Source organism: Eulemur rufifrons, chromosome 15 (genome assembly GCF_041146395.1).
Source record: "Eulemur rufifrons isolate Redbay chromosome 15, OSU_ERuf_1, whole genome shotgun sequence".
NCBI classification, from domain to species: domain Eukaryota; kingdom Metazoa; phylum Chordata; class Mammalia; order Primates; family Lemuridae; genus Eulemur; species Eulemur rufifrons.
The window spans coordinates 82,668,171-82,686,947 of NC_090997.1; the positions used below are offsets into that span (position 1 = coordinate 82,668,171).

At 41.2% G+C, this 18,777-nt stretch overlaps 1 protein-coding gene and 1 pseudogene across 1 annotated transcript in view; both read right to left on the reverse strand.

Moving 5' to 3' along the window:
- The window catches only part of SGK1 (serum/glucocorticoid regulated kinase 1), a 111,764-nt gene that overhangs the window by 24,832 nt on the left and 68,155 nt on the right, over positions 1-18,777 (reverse strand). Inside the window, exon 3 of the mRNA XM_069487732.1 lies at positions 5,243-5,318. Within this exon, the coding sequence (XP_069343833.1) occupies positions 5,243-5,318 (76 nt within the window). The remainder of the gene's footprint in view (positions 1-5,242; positions 5,319-18,777) is intronic.
- LOC138395594 (ras-related protein Rab-5C pseudogene) lies at positions 13,267-13,905 on the reverse strand (annotated as a pseudogene).

The window sequence follows — 18,777 nt, forward strand, 5'->3', positions numbered from 1 at the left end:
ATGATGGCCCTTGCAAAGAAACCCTATTGTTTAACCACTTCATTATCTGACTTCCTCTAAGCAAAGAACATTATCCATGTTGCCAATAATAGTACTGGGTGAAAAACACATATTTTGAAAGTGTGGGGAAACTCATCCTACCTTGAAATTCCAATTTAAGAGGATATTACAGGCTACTGCAGGACAAGCAATTGAAAAGCAAAAGTGTACAAAAACAAACAACTCAGGTTTCAAAGCCTAAAAACAAAGATAACGGGAAAGAACCTAAACTTGTGCAGCCTGTTTGCTTATTGTGTGAACAAATGTTGGGAATACATGAGAAATTCCAAGCCCAATGAACAAAAGCATGGGTGGTAAGATTATGGTTGATTAATTTTCTCCCTTTCTCTATTTTCCATTTTTGTCCCTGTGATGAGCATATGCCACTGTTAGATTATAATCATGTAGAAAAAAAGACTTTCAAAAAGTGACTTTTGTTTCTCCATCTACATATCAAGTTACATATGGCAACTGAGCATGCTGGTCCTGTTTTCTGGTACTCATGCAAAAAACAGTGAATGTGAAAATCTAGGCAAGCCCATCAGATTTCAGGTAATGAAATTACCTTCAGTAATTCCTTACTTCTTAACAAAATAATGTTTTTATTTAACTTTTTTTTTAGAGACAGGGTCTTTCTCTGTGCAGTGGTGTGATCATAGGTCACTATAACCTTGCTCCTGAACTCTTGGGCTCAAGCAAACCTCCTGACTCAGCCTCTTGAGTAGCTAGGACTACAGGCCCGTGCCTCCATGCTCAGTTCATTTAAAAAAAATTTTTGTAGGAATGGGGTCTCACTATGTTGCCCAGGCTGGTCTTGAACTCGTGGCTTCAAGAGATCCTCCCACCTTGGCCTCCCAAAATGCTGGGATTACAGGCCACCATGCCCAGCTTTAACTTGTACTTCCATCAAACAATGTGGACTAGCTACCCCTAATATTTAACTCTATTTATACTGTGTATCAAAAGACTACACATTATGTTAAATAAATAAAATATTCGCTGATGATGGCTGACTTTGAATGAAAATATTCCATTCACTGGAATATATTTTCCATAGGATATAATAAAATCATTTTATTAAAATTATTTCAGTAATCTGTAAAAGTTACAATAACAAAATTCATACTGTGACAATAATTAGAACATTGCTTTTGTACAGAATCCATTCTCAAGCTCATAAGTTTACGCATTGCTGAAGAATGGCTATGGAGTTTCTTTAGGCTGTGTTTGCATTTAGCAGAATTGAAGGCAGTTGGGAACAGTTTCAGTTAGAATGCTGATACACTGATGAAGAAAGGGCATGGTGGAGTGTAGAAACCCCAGGAAAACAATTATATCCTCCAGATTGCAATTGTAAGAAAACCACTAGTAGACTAGAAGAGTATTTCACTTCTTAAACACGATGCATCTACATCTTAAAGGATATAGATTCTACTCCAGGCACATCATAGTCAAACTAACAAAACACAAAGACTAAAAAAAAATTAGAGGCCAGGCATGGTGGCTCAAGCCAGGCTCACCTAGCACTTTGGGAAGCTGAGGCAGGAGGATTGCTTGAGCCCAGGAGTTTGAGGTCAGCCTAAGCAACATAGTGCCTCTACAAAAATTAAAAGACTAGCAGGACATGGTGGTGCACTCCAGTAGTCCCAGCTACTTGGGAGGCTGGGCCAAGAGGATTGCTTGAGTCCAGAGGATGGAGGTTGCAGTGAGCTGTGATCGTGCCACTGCACTTCAGTCTGGGTGACAGAGCAAGAACCTGTCTCAAAAATAAAGTAAAATAATAAAAAAAATTTTTTTAAAAATTAGAACAGCCAGTGAAAAACAACACATTACATTCAAGGCAGCAATAATTTAAACATCATCAGTTTCTCATCAAAAACTCTAGAGGCGGCCGGGCGCGGTGGCTCACGCCTGTAATCCTAGCACTCTGGGAGGCCGAGGTGGGCGGATCGTTTGAGCTCAGGAGTTCGAGACCAGCCTGAGCAAGAGCGAGACCCCACCTCTACTAAAAATAGAAAGAAATTATATGGACAGCTAAAAATATATATAGAAAAAATTAGCCGGGCATGGTGGCGCATGCCTGTAGTCCCAGCTACTCGGGAGGCTGAGACAGGAGGATCGCTTGAGCTCAGGAGTTTGAGGTTGCTGTGAGCTAGGCTAACGCCACGGCACTCACTCTAGCCTGGGCAACAGAGTGAGACTCTGTCTCAAAAAAAAAAAAAAAAAAAAAAAAAAACTCTAGAGGCCAAAAGACATGGACCAACATCTTTAAAGTGATGAAAGAAAAAAAATTTGGCCATTCAGAATTCCACATCTATCAAAAACATCTTTCAAGAATGAAATAAAGATATTTTCTAAAACAGCAATTCAAAATACTATAAAAAGAAATTTTTAAAAATGATATTTTCATTTATAAAGACTTATCATGTAGATAAAAGAAAACTAAGCTATTTCATTGCCAGAGACCTGCATTATAAAAAATTCTAAAGGAACATCTTCAAGCTAAAGGGAAATGATATAGCAGAGAGAAACTGGGATCTTCAGGAAGAAATGAAGCACATAAGAAGCGGTAAATACCTGGGTAAGTACAAGGGATGATTTTCTTCTTGTTTTATCTTGAATACGTTGTACTATAGCCTTTATTTCATATGAGAGATAATATATATGACAACTATAATGTAAAAAATCAGAGTGGGAGTGGGGTAAATGGACCTGTATTGTTTCAAGATTTTGACAATGGTCTAGGAAAATTTAAAGTTACTTATTGTAATCTCTAGAGCCACCACTAAAAATATAATGCAAAGAGGTATAATTAGAAAGTCAAGGCCAGTCCAATGGTGGTGGGTTATCAGAACTTATTAACATTAATGTCACTAAAGTTGGTATTCAACTCCCCACTGCTAAATTTGAGTGGCTTTTAAAAAAATAAAAAAAAGAAAGTCAATAGGTAAACTAATATTAAATTCTAAAAAATATTCAAATAATCCTAGAGAAGTCAAGAAAGGAAGAATAGCAACCAAAGAGAAGGGACGTGTAGAAAACAAATTACAAAATGGTAAAGTTAAATCTGTGTCAACAGTTACATTAAGTGTAAGGAGTCCAAACATCTCAGATAACAGAGATTGTTAAATAGGATTTAAAAGAAAAACCTAACCACATGATGTCTATAAGAGAAGCACTTTAAGGCACAGATAGGTTGAAAGAAAATCGATAGAAGAGATATATCATGTGAACAGTAGGCATAAGAAGATTGGCCTGGCTGTATCAACATCAGAAAAATAAACTTTGAACAAAGACTTTGACCAGAGTTAAAGAGGGACATTTCCTAATGATCAAATGATCAATTCATCAAGGAATCATGGCAATCATAAAGATGGATGTGCTTAATAACAGAGCTTCAAAATATGTAAGGCAAACATTGACTGAAGTAAAAGAACCAAAAGACAATTCCACCACTACATATGGAGATTTCAATAACTCTGTCCTAGTAATTAATTGAACAACTAGGAAAAAAAATCACTGTAGACATAGATCCTATATTAGATGAGCTACGGAACGAGGGACACTCCTCTCACTGTAACCCTATTGAATATGCAAAAGTAACACAAAGATTTTTTAAATGAGCAGAGCTGAAGTACTCCTATTCCTATTCCTATTTGTCTACGTGTTCTACATTAGTTTTTCTTGTAAGATAATTCCTTCAGCTCCTGAAAATGTCCGAGCAACATTTTCTGCACCTGTCCTGTACTGTTCCTCTCCGTACATTTCATTCTCTTTATATGGCATCAAGAATCATTTAGTTTTTACTGGTAATGTTTCATTCTACATTGCTTCTTCACAATACTTGTGCTGCAGCTCTAAATAGTAGTATTAACCAGCAGATGGCTTGTTTATTGTGCTGTAGTACTGCTAATGGACCAAAATAATGGCATAAATAGACCAACTCGCTTTCAGGCTTTTTCATCTTTGTTCAAAAGACATACATAAAACAAGACAGAAAAAAATGATTTTGGACAGATGAAATTGATAGTAACTTTAGACCATAAGCCTGGTCTTTGGAAAAAAAAAAAAAGCCAGCCGAGAGTTTTTCACTTTCCTCCTCAAGTCCTCCTGCTTCTGCTAATAGGCACAGTCTCTGACTCTCTTTTATAAAGAACAGATTAAAGCACAGATTTGGTCCAAGCTGTTTCTCCTGGGAGAGCTGCTTCTTCTAGGAAGTGGCCTATAGAACTGGGCACCCAGCTCTGCATCCTCCTCCCAGCCTTGGTATTTGCTGGCTGTGAGCTTTGAATATGTCAGCTAACCCCCTCCAGCTTGTCATTCCATTTCCAAAGCAGGATAATGAGGATCGGCTGCCCCTCCTCTCTCACAGGGGTGCTGCTAACACTAAATTAGATCTCCGTGAACACACTTCATGAAAGTGTGAGGCAGAAGTGAGGCAGAATACAAATATTAGATACCGAAACTGGTTTTTCATTTCATTAGACCCTATTTAATTAGCAAAGGTGAAAGCTCTATTATCACTCTCTTAATGGTTTTAGCTCCTTTTTGCTTTACCTCCTCTTTTCATTTCTAGTGTCTACTTTGTGCAACTAGGCCTCATAGCTCATGTGTGTTTGTGAAAAAGACTTTTAAAAAGTCCTCTATTTCTTGTGAGAACATACCCTACTCTCTGTCCGAGTGTAATTTTTAATTATATAACCTGAAGCATATTCTCTGATCTCAGAAAGCAGTACTCCTCTGGCTCTGATTAGATTTATGCCCCTAGATCTTGTAGTGCAAGCCATCCTTGCCCTCTTGCAAATATTCTGACGTATGATTCACCTTAGGTTCTCTAATCCCATCCTTGCCCTGGAAGAGAAACATGGACAAGTGTACTTGGCCACTTGCTTCTACTCCTGACTCCCACTCCAGGAAATACACCCATTCCTTTGTTCCTCCCAATTCTTGGATATACTTCACATTCCACAAAGCTGCACCTGATGGTATAGATGCTTTAGATACTGAAGAAGAAGATATAAGGAAAGAATTTTTACAATAATAAAATTGATTGTGAAGTATATTCAAATGTTAGGCTAGGTATCAACAAACAAACAAACCAACAAAAAACAAGATTTTCCCCCAAACCTTGCCTTGGCACAGAACTTTACTACAGAATGTATCTTGTACAACGCAAGGCCAGAGTGCATTTTTCTGAAAATACCTGAATCATCATTAGTCCAGAAGGTTCTTGGATCAGGCTTGGTCAGGATGTTGGCATGATTACATGGCTCTTTCACCTTTAAAACATAAGGAGAAAAGCAGTGATGTGAAAATAGCCTGATCATTTCAACTGTTTTAGGCCTACAGTTCTAGAGGAGGGATTCCAAGGCTGAAGCTAGCATATGGCATGTCTGTGCTCTAAATAGGGTGATTTGCCCAGGCCGGTTATAGAACTGAAAGTCCCATATCCTAGTTGGTCACCTTATGCCTGATACAGTTTCACTGCTAGGGCTGGTGGCGGGGTCAGCACATGGGGGCTGGAGTTCAGCCGCTACTCGCTCCCTCTTCGGTGCCATGTGCCGGGCATACACCGCACAGCTGACGGCAGAGGCCCTGGGTGATTAGCAAACATGAGCGTAAAGACAGTCAGCACAAAACAAGTGTTTTGGATCTCCACATAACAGAAACGGTACTGTTAGTAAATCCTGCTTGGGAAAGTACATACTAGTGAAGAGCTACTTTTAATTCAGTGGCATTTAAAAATGCATTCTTGGCCGGGTGAGGTAGCTCACACCTGTAGTCCTAGCACTCTGGGAGGCCGAGACGGGAGGATCACTCGAGGTCAGGAGTTCGAGACCAGCCTGAACAAGAGCAAGACGCTGTCTCTACTAAAAAAAATAGAAAGAAATGATCTGGACAGCTAAAACTATACATAGAAAAAAATTAGCCGGGCATGGTGGCGCATGCCTATAGTCCCAGCTACTCAGGAGGCTGAGGCAGAAGGATTGCTTGAGTCCAGGAGTTTGAGGTTGCTGTGAGCTAGGCTGACGCCACGGCACTCTAGCCCGGGTAACAGAGTGAGACTCTGTCTCAAAAAAAAACAAACCAAAAAAACAAACAAAAAAAATAAAAATGCATTCTTATTTTATGATCATAAAAGAGTCTTTCTATTCTTAAACAGTAGCACATACATATATGCAGCATGTATTATTTTTTCAACTCTGCCCAATGCAATCCAATTAATAGTTTCCTTACAGTAAGTTCTGGGGAGCAGCAATGACCCATGTTTTTTGACAACTTCATACTACTGTGATATGTAACTTTCAAACATATCCTCAATCAGTAAAATATAGATCTTAGTGTTAAAACTGACTTTCCATTTACGTATATTTTGTAGTGTGATCATTTGATTACTGTGAAAACCTCAGTCTCATTAACCACTTAATGGATAAATTCCTTCCATTACAGTAACAATCAAAGAAATAGTGTCACTAAGGACATTGTTTTTTGTTTTTTTTTTTTTTTTTTGCGGCAGAGCCCCGCTCTGTCATCCGGGCTAGAGTGCCATGGCGTCAGCCTAGCTAACAGCAACCTCAAACTCCTGGGCTCAAGCAATCCTCTTGCCTCAGCCTCCCGAGTAGCTGGGACTACAGGCATGCGCCACCATGCCCGGCTAAATTTTTCTATATATTTTTAGTTGTCCAGCTAATTTTTTTTTATTTTTTAGTAGAGGCGGGGTCTTGCTCTTGCTCAGAGCTGGTTTCGAACTCCTGAGCTGAAACAATCCGCCCACCTCGGCCTCCCAGGGTGCTAGGATTACAGGCGTGAGCCACCACGCCCGACCTAGTTCACTCTTAAGTTATATAGAATAAGTCTACTCTCCCTTTTATAAACTAATACCTCAAATATTTGAAAGTAGCTATTATGATTCACCTTAGTCTCCCATTTCCAAGTTAACCAGTCCCCTTTCCTTCCACTATTTCTCATAAGATGGTTTTAAGTCTCTTTATTGAGGTCACTATGCCCCAGAAGACATTCTCTTTGGCATATGAACTAGCTCCCAGGCCAGGGTCAGACTATAGTCACCAAAGTAAGGAATTGGTTTTGAGGGGCAGCTCTCAGGGAGGACTGCCAAAATTATTTCCTGATGTGAGTAATTAAAATGTTTCCAGGCACCCATAAATCTAACATACCACGACAGTAAAGAATGCTCTATGACTTAGCTACTTCTTTACACTTTTTAATGCCAAAAAGTCCTAATTGATCCTGTATAGTAATGATATACCTATTTGGAAAATGGCCATATATGAGCTTTATTTCTGTATTAAGCTCTAATTACCTTGTTTCATCATGACATCATCTATAATTTCTTTAGAATGTGTTTCTAGTTGACAACATATTTGTATAGCCATCATGCCATTATCACAATTAACAATTTCAACAATAACTAGATTTATTAAAATTTAATGAAAGTTATTAAAGTTTACTTAATAAATGACAATACATACATTCTGAAAAGCAGAATGAGCATTGCACTATTTTGCAGACAGAACAATTTGAATAAATGGTTTTAAATGGCAAGATCCACAAAATCAGTGGAACTTAGCTTCACTTGATTAAATCCTTACAGCTTTTTAGGGAAGCATCTTAAAAAATTATCTTTCTAATAGAAGTGGTATTGTGGCCGGGCCCAGTGGCCCAGATCTGTAATCTTAGCACTGTAGGAAGCTAAGGTGGGTGGATTGCTTGAGGCCAGGAGTTCGAGACCCTGTTTCTACAAAAAATAGAACAATTAGCCGGGCGTGGTGGCACTCGCCTGTAGTCCCAACTACTCAAGAGGCTGAGGCAGGAGGATGGTTTGAGCTCAGGAATTTGAGGTTGCAGTGAGCTATGATGATGCCACTGCACTCTAGCCTGGGAGATAGAGTGAGTCCCTGTCTCCAAGAAAAAAAAGTGTTATTATCTTTCAGCTTATTTTCAATGAGACCCAGGAGATAGAGGGAAAATTTCTTTGTCTGATAAAATTGACAGTATTGGGGTGTGAAGATGGAGGAAAGACCATCCCGAGAAAGTAATTGCTGGATGCTTAATCACTATTTTTTTGAAACATAGAAGTACCATCACAGGTTGTGATTTAAACAATAGAAGATAGGGTATATCAGAATATCACATTTGGGGAGATGTCAGATGTGTAGAATATGTACGTAAATAATTTTAAAGTCATCTGTGATAATGATATAGGAGAACTAAAACAGCAAACATGGATTTCTCCCTGATTTATTTTTAACTTATTCATAATAATTTGCATATGACTTTTCATAAATCATTCAAGCAGTTTGTGCTAAAGTCATTAGTTCTTCCTAAGATACAACAGAAATTCTTGAATTCCTTGCCTCCTATTTAGCCAGTGAAGTTGTTTTTCTCCCATCTCAAGTTGCATGATCAAAAGCAGCAGAAATACTTTAGGGAAGTGAAAGTTTGCTTCTCAAACTGCTTTAGTGAGGCTTTAGAAGAGGCCTCCTGGCTGGTATCGCAGGGTCTAATGCCATCCTGCAAATACTAATTTTGAGTTCAGTTCTTTGTATGCAGGAAGAAGAAAAGTCTTCTTCCATTGACTCTCCTGAATGTGCTTATTATTATACATTTGACAAGTATGTATTGAGCATTTGTTTAAGTCCAAGATGCTATTACACTGGTTCCTATGAGGGTACAAAGAAAGCTCATTGTTCAACAGGACATTACATTCTGACCGCTGAGCAGGACATAAGACATCCACAAAACAGATAGGGAACGCTACACTAAGTACCTCTAAATGTGAAGTATGCCACAGAGCTGTTAAGTTTTCACAGGGTTTAAAGGAGGAAGCAACAAATGTGGGCAAAGTTGTTGGGCAAGACCTCAAGGAGGAAGTAGGACTTGAACAGGGTTTTTAAAACACTGGCAACATCTGGACTGGTGAGAAGGCCGTGGGATGGTGTGCACACTGGGTGGGACGGCACACAAAGGTGTGAGAGCGGAACTTGAGATGCACATTTGTGCAACAATTGGTTGAACAATTTCATGAGGACAGAAGACTCATGGGAGAAATGAGTGGAAGCCAGGTGGCCAGGTGGAAGGTTTTCAATGTCATTGCGTCCTTCATGCTTCGAGCCTTGGCAGTTTGCATTAAAGACCAGAGTTGGACAGTACAAGAGCTGAGGAGATTCCGGGGCTGCTGTAACATCAGAGGAGAGTTGATGAGAGTGTGAACCAGATGGGGACCGTGAAAGGGGAAGGCCAGGGATGCGCGTGGAGGGCAGCTGAAGAATGCGTTGATGAATGACTGAAGATGAGGGAAGATGGTGGAGTCCAAACTATTTCAGAGTTTTGGAATCTGGTGACCGGGAGGACGGCCACAGGGTGCCTGTCCACATGCCCCGGCAGCTGGGGGATGCATGCCATTCTGTGCTCAAGCCAGCTGTCCCCCACTTCACACCACACACGGCAGGGTGGATGTGTCCACACTGTCCTGTAACAGAGGGAATGGTCTGGAAAAAATGGCAAAAATATTCTCTGTCTCTTTAAAACATCCTCCATTCCTTTTTTGGGAACTAAAGCCCGCATCCCTGCCTAAGGCCAGTGGTTGGGAGGGGCAGGGTAAGTCTTTTGTTACTGGTGCAGCAGGAGATGGCTGGTGAAGGGAGATCCTGGGTCAGGTCCTCAGTGGAGAGGGGATGGTGGGAATTCCCAACTGTAGTTGAACAGTAATGGCCTGAAGCTGAGAACCCATCCTTTAAAAGCTCCGTATTATGCGAAGGTGCAGGAAAATTTGGGATTTTGAGACAAGAAGTTCTATCATTTTTCCTCCTTTGCAGGCAAAGTAAACTCTTTTTCCTTCCTCCTCAAACCGCTTATCCTTGTTCTTCTTCAGCCTTGTGGACAAGTGCCGAGTTTTCGGTAACAGTCTCTACAGCAAACATGTCCGCAGTTTGCAAATTGGGGACCACTAACCTGCACCCTCATAAAGATGATGGTTTGGACAAGGACAGTAGGAGTCTGGTAAGAGATTAGTGCAGGATCGGCGATCAGGAGTCTTGTCATTTTGATCTCTGCAAGCTAATGAGTTATCCTTATTCAGTTGCTTAACATGAATGATATTTCTATAACATGGAGCATAGAAACAGTTTTTCCTTTTTTTTTTTTTTTGAGACAGAGTCTCACTCTGTTGCCTGGGCTAGAGTGCTGCGGCGTCAGCCTGGCTCACAGCAACCTCAAACTCCTGGGCTCAAGTGATCCTCCTGCCTCAGCCTCCCAGAGTGCTAGGATTACGGGCATGAGACACTGTACCTGGCCATAGGAATTGTTCTTGATGCCTGAAGAGATTGTGATTCCAAGCAACTAAACAAATGTTCCTCCTTTTGTGGTTTTATTTCATTTGCATTCTTCTTGGTTTCGATATTTTTCAGTTTGGCCCTTGTGATTGTGAGCTGCTTAAGGCAATTTGCCACCCCACCCACTTTACTTATTTCTGTTTCCTGCCTAGCTCACAGGTACTTGAATTTCAACTCTGGTCTATACAAGGTCAAGATATCCAGGTCAAACCTCCATCAAGTCAAATGTTTTCTACCTTCTATGCCAGTAGTAGAGTTCACAGGATCAGAGGTTTGGGGAGCTCTATGGTTGGGGAAACTGAGGATGAGAGGGTAACATAACTTATGTTAGTGATCAATTAAAGGCTAGAGTTCATGTCTTGACAGTTACATTTGAAGATATCAGCCAAGAACTGACACTGGTTTCTTAAAAATCAGATTTACCCTCAAATTCGAAGTTAATTCAGTTATTCATTTAATAAGTATTTGTGATAATCTATTACACAGTAGGCACAGAGCTGGGAGCCATGGGCATAGATGTGAACAGATGGATAGTCCCTGCCCTCATGAAATTTGTTTTGTTTTCTTTTCTTTTTTAGTATTTTTTTTACCGAGATCCACGCCCAAGAAGCCTTGAGCAAGTGGATTCCAGAATTTGTTTTCTAATGCTGGTGATTGAGATAGGTGCTATGGAGCCAATAAATAGGGAGACATGAGTAGGCAGTGAGGGGACACATGGTCATTTTAGATTCTTTAAGGGAATCCACCTTCTTATATATGTTTTTCAATAATATCTCCAGAATCAACAATTGCACGTCTGGATTAGTAAGTTAAAACACATAGCAAGATAGGCACAGAGAGTTTGGTTTGGCTAGAACACAGCTTTTCCTTTTTTAGGGGAGGGTAAGACAGGGTCTCACTATGTTGTCCAGATTAGAGTGCAGAGGAGTCATAACTCACTGCAACCTCCAACTCCTGGACTCTAGCAATCCTCCTGCCTCAGCCTCCCAAGTAGCTGGGACTACAGGTTCACGCCACTGTGCCTGGCTAATTTTTTATTTTTTGTGGAGATAGGGTCTTGCTATGTTGTCCAGGCTGGCCTTGAACTCCTGGCCTTAAGCTATCCTCCCACTTGGCTTCCCAAAGGATTATAGGCATGAGCCACTGTGCCCAGCCAAACACAGCTTTGCCACAGTACTAAAATTGCTGTTTTAAGTTGGCATAGAGCCATGTCCATATACCCATCCCCCTTCACCTATTTAAATTTCCTCCCTGGTTCTGCAGGCATTTGAGTTTTGACCTAAAAGTCTACACAAGGTGAAGATAGGTAGATTAAACCTTTATGTATTCTACACCAAAGCACATAATTAAATTCTTAAGTAAAAATTATTTGTGTCACGGTGTTTGTAGATTGTGCCTGATTCAGAGAGAAGGCAATCAATACATGTTTATTGACTATATCATTGATTTAGCAGGACTCAAACTATGTTAAAGTAGTTAATCTATCACAGAATCATAGTACTTTGTGGCTAGAAAATATTTAACATGATTTAGTTCAGTCTCTTCATTTAGTAGATGGGGAAACAGAGTCTGAAAGAGATAAAATGACTTACAGAAGGTTATACAGATAGTTAGAACTTATATGGTTTATGGACATCTGTGGTTAAGCTTTCTTGCATTTGTTTTATTTTTTATTTTTAATTTTTAATATTTATTTATTTATTTAGTTTTGAGGTTGATTGATTGGCTGACTATATTGACAAGATACTGATTGGTTACATGTTAAAGAAAACAGATAATACAAAATACAGAGGCCAGGCATGGTGGCTCACACCTGTAATCCTAGCACTCTGGGAGGCCGAGGCAGGAGGATTGCTTGAGGGCAGGAGTTCCAGACCAGCCTAAGCAACAGTGAGACCCATCTCTACTAAAAATAGAAAAAATTAGCCAGGCAACTAAAAATAAAAAAAATTAGCCAGGCATGGTGGCCCATGCCTGTAGTCCCAGCTGCTACTCGGGAGACTGAGGCAGGAGGATCACTTGAACCCAGGAGTTTGAGGTTGCTGTGAGCTAGACTGACGCCAGGGCACTCTAGCCCAGGTAACAGTGAGACTCTGTCTCAAAAAAAAAAAAACCCCAAAAAACAAAAAACACAAAAACCAAAATATCGGAAAAAGTTGCTTCCATCCCCTCCCACTCCCCGCCTTATAGTCCCACAAAAAATACTTGTCATCGTGATCTGGTAAGAACAGGGCTCAGGACCAGAAGTCAGGGTGACCGAGCGTGGAGGGACTGTGGGCAATGGGTTTGTGGCTGTCACAATAATGCTGTGGTGATACTGTGGCTTCTCTCCCAGTTGGGAGTCAGGGGCGAGGAGGGGGCAGCAACCTGGTGACCGCCAGGTGAGGGAAGAGCTGCCTATCCCTTCCCCAGCCCCAAGGCCTGTCCACTGCCCAAAACCAAGACTGTGCCCAACTAGGTGAGGATGCTGCTGCTGCTGCTGCTGCTGCTGAGTCTGCCCTGCAGCAAGAGGGACAGGACGAGTAACTGCTCCATCCCTGCCCCCAGGTACAAGGCGGGGGGAACAGGTGCCCATGGCTGCTACCAGCAAAGGAAAAGTGTGGGAGCAGTAGCAAGGGGAGGAAGTGGGGAGAGCAGAAGACCACATATATTTAAAAAGTGACTTAAGATTTAAAATTGAATTGGTATTTGTACAGAAAGGTGCAGGTGGAGTAACTCACTCCAGCCTATAATCAAACTTACACAGAGAAATCATGGTAGACCCTTCCCCCTCCCTCCCCCAGTGGTGGCCCAGTCGTTAAGTGCGATTGGTTAGAGTGGATTCCAGGGGGATAGTTCAGGGGGAGGGGGCGGAGCAGTGGGCAGGCGAGGGGGTTCAGTAGCTGCAGCGCTGGCTCCGGCTGGCTGGGCTGTTCTCCTGGAGGTCCTCACCTCGGTTTCTGCCTGGAGCACCCGCTGCATTCTGGGGCTCGTTCCTGAGAAGCTTCTTAGCTATTGCCATGAAAATTTCATTCACATTCATTGCAGTCTTTGCTGATGTCTCCATGAACAGCAAACTGTTGCCGCCTGCATAGGCTTGTGCTTCCTGGAGTTCTATGGCTCCCTTGCTGGCCAGGTCCCTCCGAGAATGCAATGACAATGTTGGGGCTGCACCCCGCTGCAACTCCTTCACCCATTCTTGGCCCATGCAAATGTATCTGTGTTGGTGATGTCATAGACCACTGTGGCAGCTTGGGCCTGCCATAGTACATGGGGCCAGGCTGTGATACCACTCCTGTCCAGTGGTGTCCCCGATCTCAAACTTGACTGTTGTGTAGTCCAAGCAGACAGTCTGTGTGAGGAATGTCTCTCCAATTATGCTCTCCTGGTACTCGTGGAATTGTCCCTTGACAAAGCAGAGGACGAGGCTGGACTCCCCCAGGAGAACCAGCTTAAACTGACAGATCTTGTTCCCAGTGGCTGGTCCCTTGGGTTGTGCTTTGCCTCCCGGACCTGCCATTGCCGGTCCAGCCTAGCGGTACCAGGGAGCGTGGGGGCGTGGCCGGTGCTATGCAAAGAGGCACTCAGTGGGGAGGAGGAACCTCCAACTGGTGTGGTGTGAACCTGTTGTGCAGGGTGGTGTATGTGCGTGTGTTTGGGGGTGGGAAAGAGATGGCCCTTCAATTCCAGCCTCCTCGTTTTTGGTCTTATTCTCTCTATAGACCTGCAGACGGCAGTCCCAGGAGGAACAGTCCCTCTAACGCAGCTTGGAACCACTCCTGTGCTCTGGGAGGACAGAGCTGAATGGTGGCTAGGCTCAGGTGGCAGTGTTACCTGGGCTTGCGTTTGTTTTAGAGCAGAGTTGGTGGAAGTAATTAGATATAGCAGTTTAGAGCCTGAGCTTTGTAGTCAGACAGACCCAGAGTAATTTAAGTCATGTTTGATTGTTTATGTGCTCCTGGGAAAGTTACTTAATCTTTTTTTAGCCTTAGTCTTCTTATTGGGAGAGTTGGCAGAGTTAGAGTTGGGGTTAAGGTTAGGTTTAGGGATACAGCCAGGTCTAAGTTTCAATAATTGGTAGGGGTTATTAGCCATACTCATATCATCAAACATGTCACCAGGAGTATAATGACTTAGGTGGAGTCATGTATTCCTGTTGGAGGAGACAGAATCTTCTGATAGAAAAAGTTTGCTCTCTTAATTGAATAATCTATATGCAAGTAATTGTAGCAAGAGTAAAAAGAATACTTTCCAGGCATTGCACTCTCTGAGACCTCAAGCTTGGAATTTCCTTTGCTCAGATATCTGCATAATTCTCATCTCATTCAGGTATCTGCCCAAATGGCTTCTTCTCAGTGAAGCCTTTCTTGTCACCCTATTTAAATGGAAACTTCCTTCTCCCTTCCTGATTTATTTTTCTCAATGGCACTTAACACTTCCTAATATTTTTTTTTATTCTTTTTGTTTATGGTCTCCTGTAAATTTCATGAGTCCTAAAGGGATACTTGGCAAAGAGTAGGCATTCAATAAATTTCTGTTTAATGAATAAGTTATGAATCTTTAAACAATTAAAAATGAGAATCATAACCCCCACTCAACTTGAGCTGCTAGAACTAATCATTGTGCTAAAATGTTGTGTTTTAACACGTCTTCATTTCTTCTAGTGCTTTAGTCCTTCTGAATTCCTAGTGTTGGGCAATGAAATGATACAGGGTGGGGCTAATTCAGCGTTGTGGACTCCTCCATAAGTGACTGGAGCTGAAGGAGGCTACTTCCCAACCAAGCAATAAGGCTGTGACTTGCCTGGTGTTTAGCTTTGACATTGCAATTCAATAATATTTTTTTCTTTACATAAAGATGTAGAAAACATTTTAGGCTGTGGTCAACTACCAGATGCACTCATTAGAAAAAATTATTAATGACTGGCTGTTTTCATCATCATAGTATTATCTATCACTATGACACAATATGTGACTGGGGAAAAGTAATTTTCAAAACTCTTTACATAGGCCAGGCACAGTGGCTCATACCTGTAATCCTAGCACTCTGGGAGGCTGAAATGGGAGGTTGCTTGAGGTCAGGAGTTCGAGAGCAGCCTGAGCAAGAGTGAGACCCCATCTCTACTAAAAATAGAAAAAAAATTAGCCAGGCAACTACAAATAGAAAAAATTAGCTGGGCATGATGGCAGGGGCCTGTAGTCCCAGCTACTTGGGAGGCTGAGGCAGGAGGATCACTTGAGCCCAGGAGTTTGAGGTTGCTATGAGCCAGGCTGACGCCACTGAACTCTAGCCCAGGCAACCGAGACTCTGTCTCAAAAACAAAACAACAACAAAAAAAACCCTCTTTACATAGATTCAAGTTCAATTCATTTGGATTTGTCCAAAAACTGACTAGATACTCTTTCCTTCATATAAAGCACATTGCTTTGCAGTGGTTCTCAATCATAGCTACACATCACAATGAGGAACTTAAAAAATGAAATAACAGGCCAGGTGCAGTGGCTCATGCCTATAATCTCAGCACTTTGAGAGGCTAAGGTGGGAGGATCACTTGAGCCCAGGAGTTCTAGACCAGACTGGGCAACATGGTGAGACCCTCTTGCTACAATTTTTTTTTTTTAATTAGTTGGGTGAGGTTGGCAAGTGCCTGTAGTCCTAGCTACTCTGTAGGCTAAGCCAGGGAGTTGGAGGTTGCAGAGAGCTGTAATCACGCCACTGTGTTCCAGCCTGAGCAATAGATTGAGACCTTGTCTCCAAAAAAAATTAAACAAAAAAGAAACATAAAAGAAAACAAATGAAATAACAGTTCCAAAGGAAGTGAGGGGAATGGGGTATCAATATATTTTTAGGCTCCCTAGGGGTCTCTAATTTGCTTAGACCAACTTTGCTAAATGGAAATAACATGGATTGACTGGTGTTTATCCACTGAGTATGGCAAGAAACCAAGTATGGCTATTTCTGGGTCGTTGCACTGTATAAGGATAATATAAGAAATGGTTCTCAGGTCTGGGTCAAACAATAAACAAAAATCCATTTCTGTAAGGGGAAAAGAGAAATGTTTGAAATATCTCTCATTGCAAATGACACTATATTCTTCAGTATTTTTCTCCTTGAGCTTACCTTCAAAAAGGTACTCAATAAGAGGGGAGAAAATAGAAATCTGGATCTGGATTTCATATACGTTCTAGGAGAAATTTTCCTACTCTCTCCTTTGCAGACACTCTGTCAAACTCAAAGCCAATGTGATATTATAAATTGCCCGCAATGTTTAATTTTCTTTTAGGAAAAAAAAAGTCTGATATTCAATCTTCCATTTACACTTTAGCCACAGAGTACAGACTGCCAAATGTAATCGTCAACAAATGCATGGTTTCTTTTTTTAGTTGTGAATGGAATTAGACATCTCCATCAAAATATTTGCTGTTTTTCTCATACACTAGGCTAACTGTACAGTATTTAATGGTCTACAGGTCCAAAATATTTCTTATATGCCTTGGCTTGCAAAAAAGTTCTTCTGCTAAACCTGTTAAGAATCTGGCCATCCCAAGAGTCCAGAATGTTGAGTTAATTTTTTACAGAGCTTCCCAGATGTGCTGGAAGACACACTATTAGCAGATCCTGCCAATATTTTTTTTAGATTTCATTTGACCTTTCTTGTGTTTGATATGAAACACATGTTAAAAGACAATACCTGACACATATGAAATGCACTTTTCTGCATAAGCAAAAACACCATGTGAATACATCTTTTACAAAGTTTTGAATGGCAGCAAAGTAAGGTTTTCATTGCGAAACTGGGTTAGCATTTAGCCAAGTTAATCATACATCTCGACAATGATTCTTTATCCAACATCTCTCTGGTATTCAGTGGGTAGGTCATTAGACTTATGAAGAAATAAGTGGGAGAGCGTCCAGGGAATGAAAAACATCTATATAACATGTGGAGAAGTGGATAGTTTTACTAAGCACTGAAATTCAACTTGAAGAGGTGCAGGTCTTGATCCCAGCCAGATCACATGAGCTCTTAATTTCTGGGAAGTTAAGAATAACAATGCGAATCTGTGAACGTTTTAAGATGATCCTATATTAGTTGTTTCCCTTTGCAGGTATTTTCCACGGCATTTTCATGTTTTTCTCTGGGTGTTCTGGCAGGACATCATAGAAAGCTTTCTTTTTATCTTTTCTTTCTGTCTATATTTTCTATTTACTCTAAGAAATATTGCAATATCCCACAAGGCTCCTTTATCCTTACGTGAATTGAATTTGTATTTTATCATTCCTTTTGCCCAGGTCTAGCCTTAGAAATCCTATAATATTTATGAAATATAATTGAGGGTCCAAACTCTGGTTGAGAATCACACAGATATTCCAGATATTTGAGGGCAAGAGGCTGCCCCTGAGGAATGAATGATGCTACCTTCAGCTGTCTCAAAAAAGGCAGTAAGTGCCACTGCAATCTCGTATTGAACTTTTCCTAGACCTAGGACATCAAGCATTTCAATTCACACTACAGTTCAGAATAATAGTTACTGATAATATTTTTTATGGAGTATTTACAATGAGCCAGGCACAATTATTATCTAATTACCTCAGTTAATCCTCAGAACAGCTGAGCACTGTCAGTACTCTTATTTCTGGCAGGGAGGGGAGTCATGGACAACTTAATCTTTAAAATCTCACCCAGGGAGGTGACATCAGCAAAGTGGTGCAGTAGGCAGCTCCAAGCTCCCGTCCCCCGACAGAAACATCAAAAAGCAAGCAGAAATTGTCAAACCAAATTTGTTAAAACTCTGGAAAACAGGCAAAGGTTTATAGCAAGCAAATAAGTGCTGCATCCTGCACCTTCCCCTGCCCCCCCAAAAAAGGGTACCCTAAAAATGGTAGGAAAAGTTCATGGTGTTTTCACATGTTCTTTCCCCAGCCCCTGCCCAGCTCTGTGTCAATGTTAGGAGTCAGTCCCCAATGCCAGGCCCTGGGCTCTGGGCCTGGCGTGCATGTCCTTTCTAATCTGTCTGATGAACTGAGGCAAGCTGCCTGTCACTCACTCAGGCTAGAATTGTGGAGGGAGGGCATTGCTGGAAAACCTTCTGAGACAGATGAACAACCTGCAGCTGCCTGGCACAAAAGATTATCCCTAAAGCCAAGGAGGAAAAAGCATATTGTTCTAGGTGCTTTACACTAACTCACCCCCTTTATGCTCACAACATCCTATGAGGAAAGGATAATTATCACCGTCCCCATTTTACAGACGAGGAAACTGAAGTAACTTGGAAAGGTTTTATTTATTAGTTTCTTGTGGGAAAATAAAGGTGATAGGATACCTTTTCACAAAGCTATGGTTAAAATTAATTAGGAGCAAATCTTCATTTCTGGGACATAGAATTTAAAAAAGTAGAGAGGGAAGCAG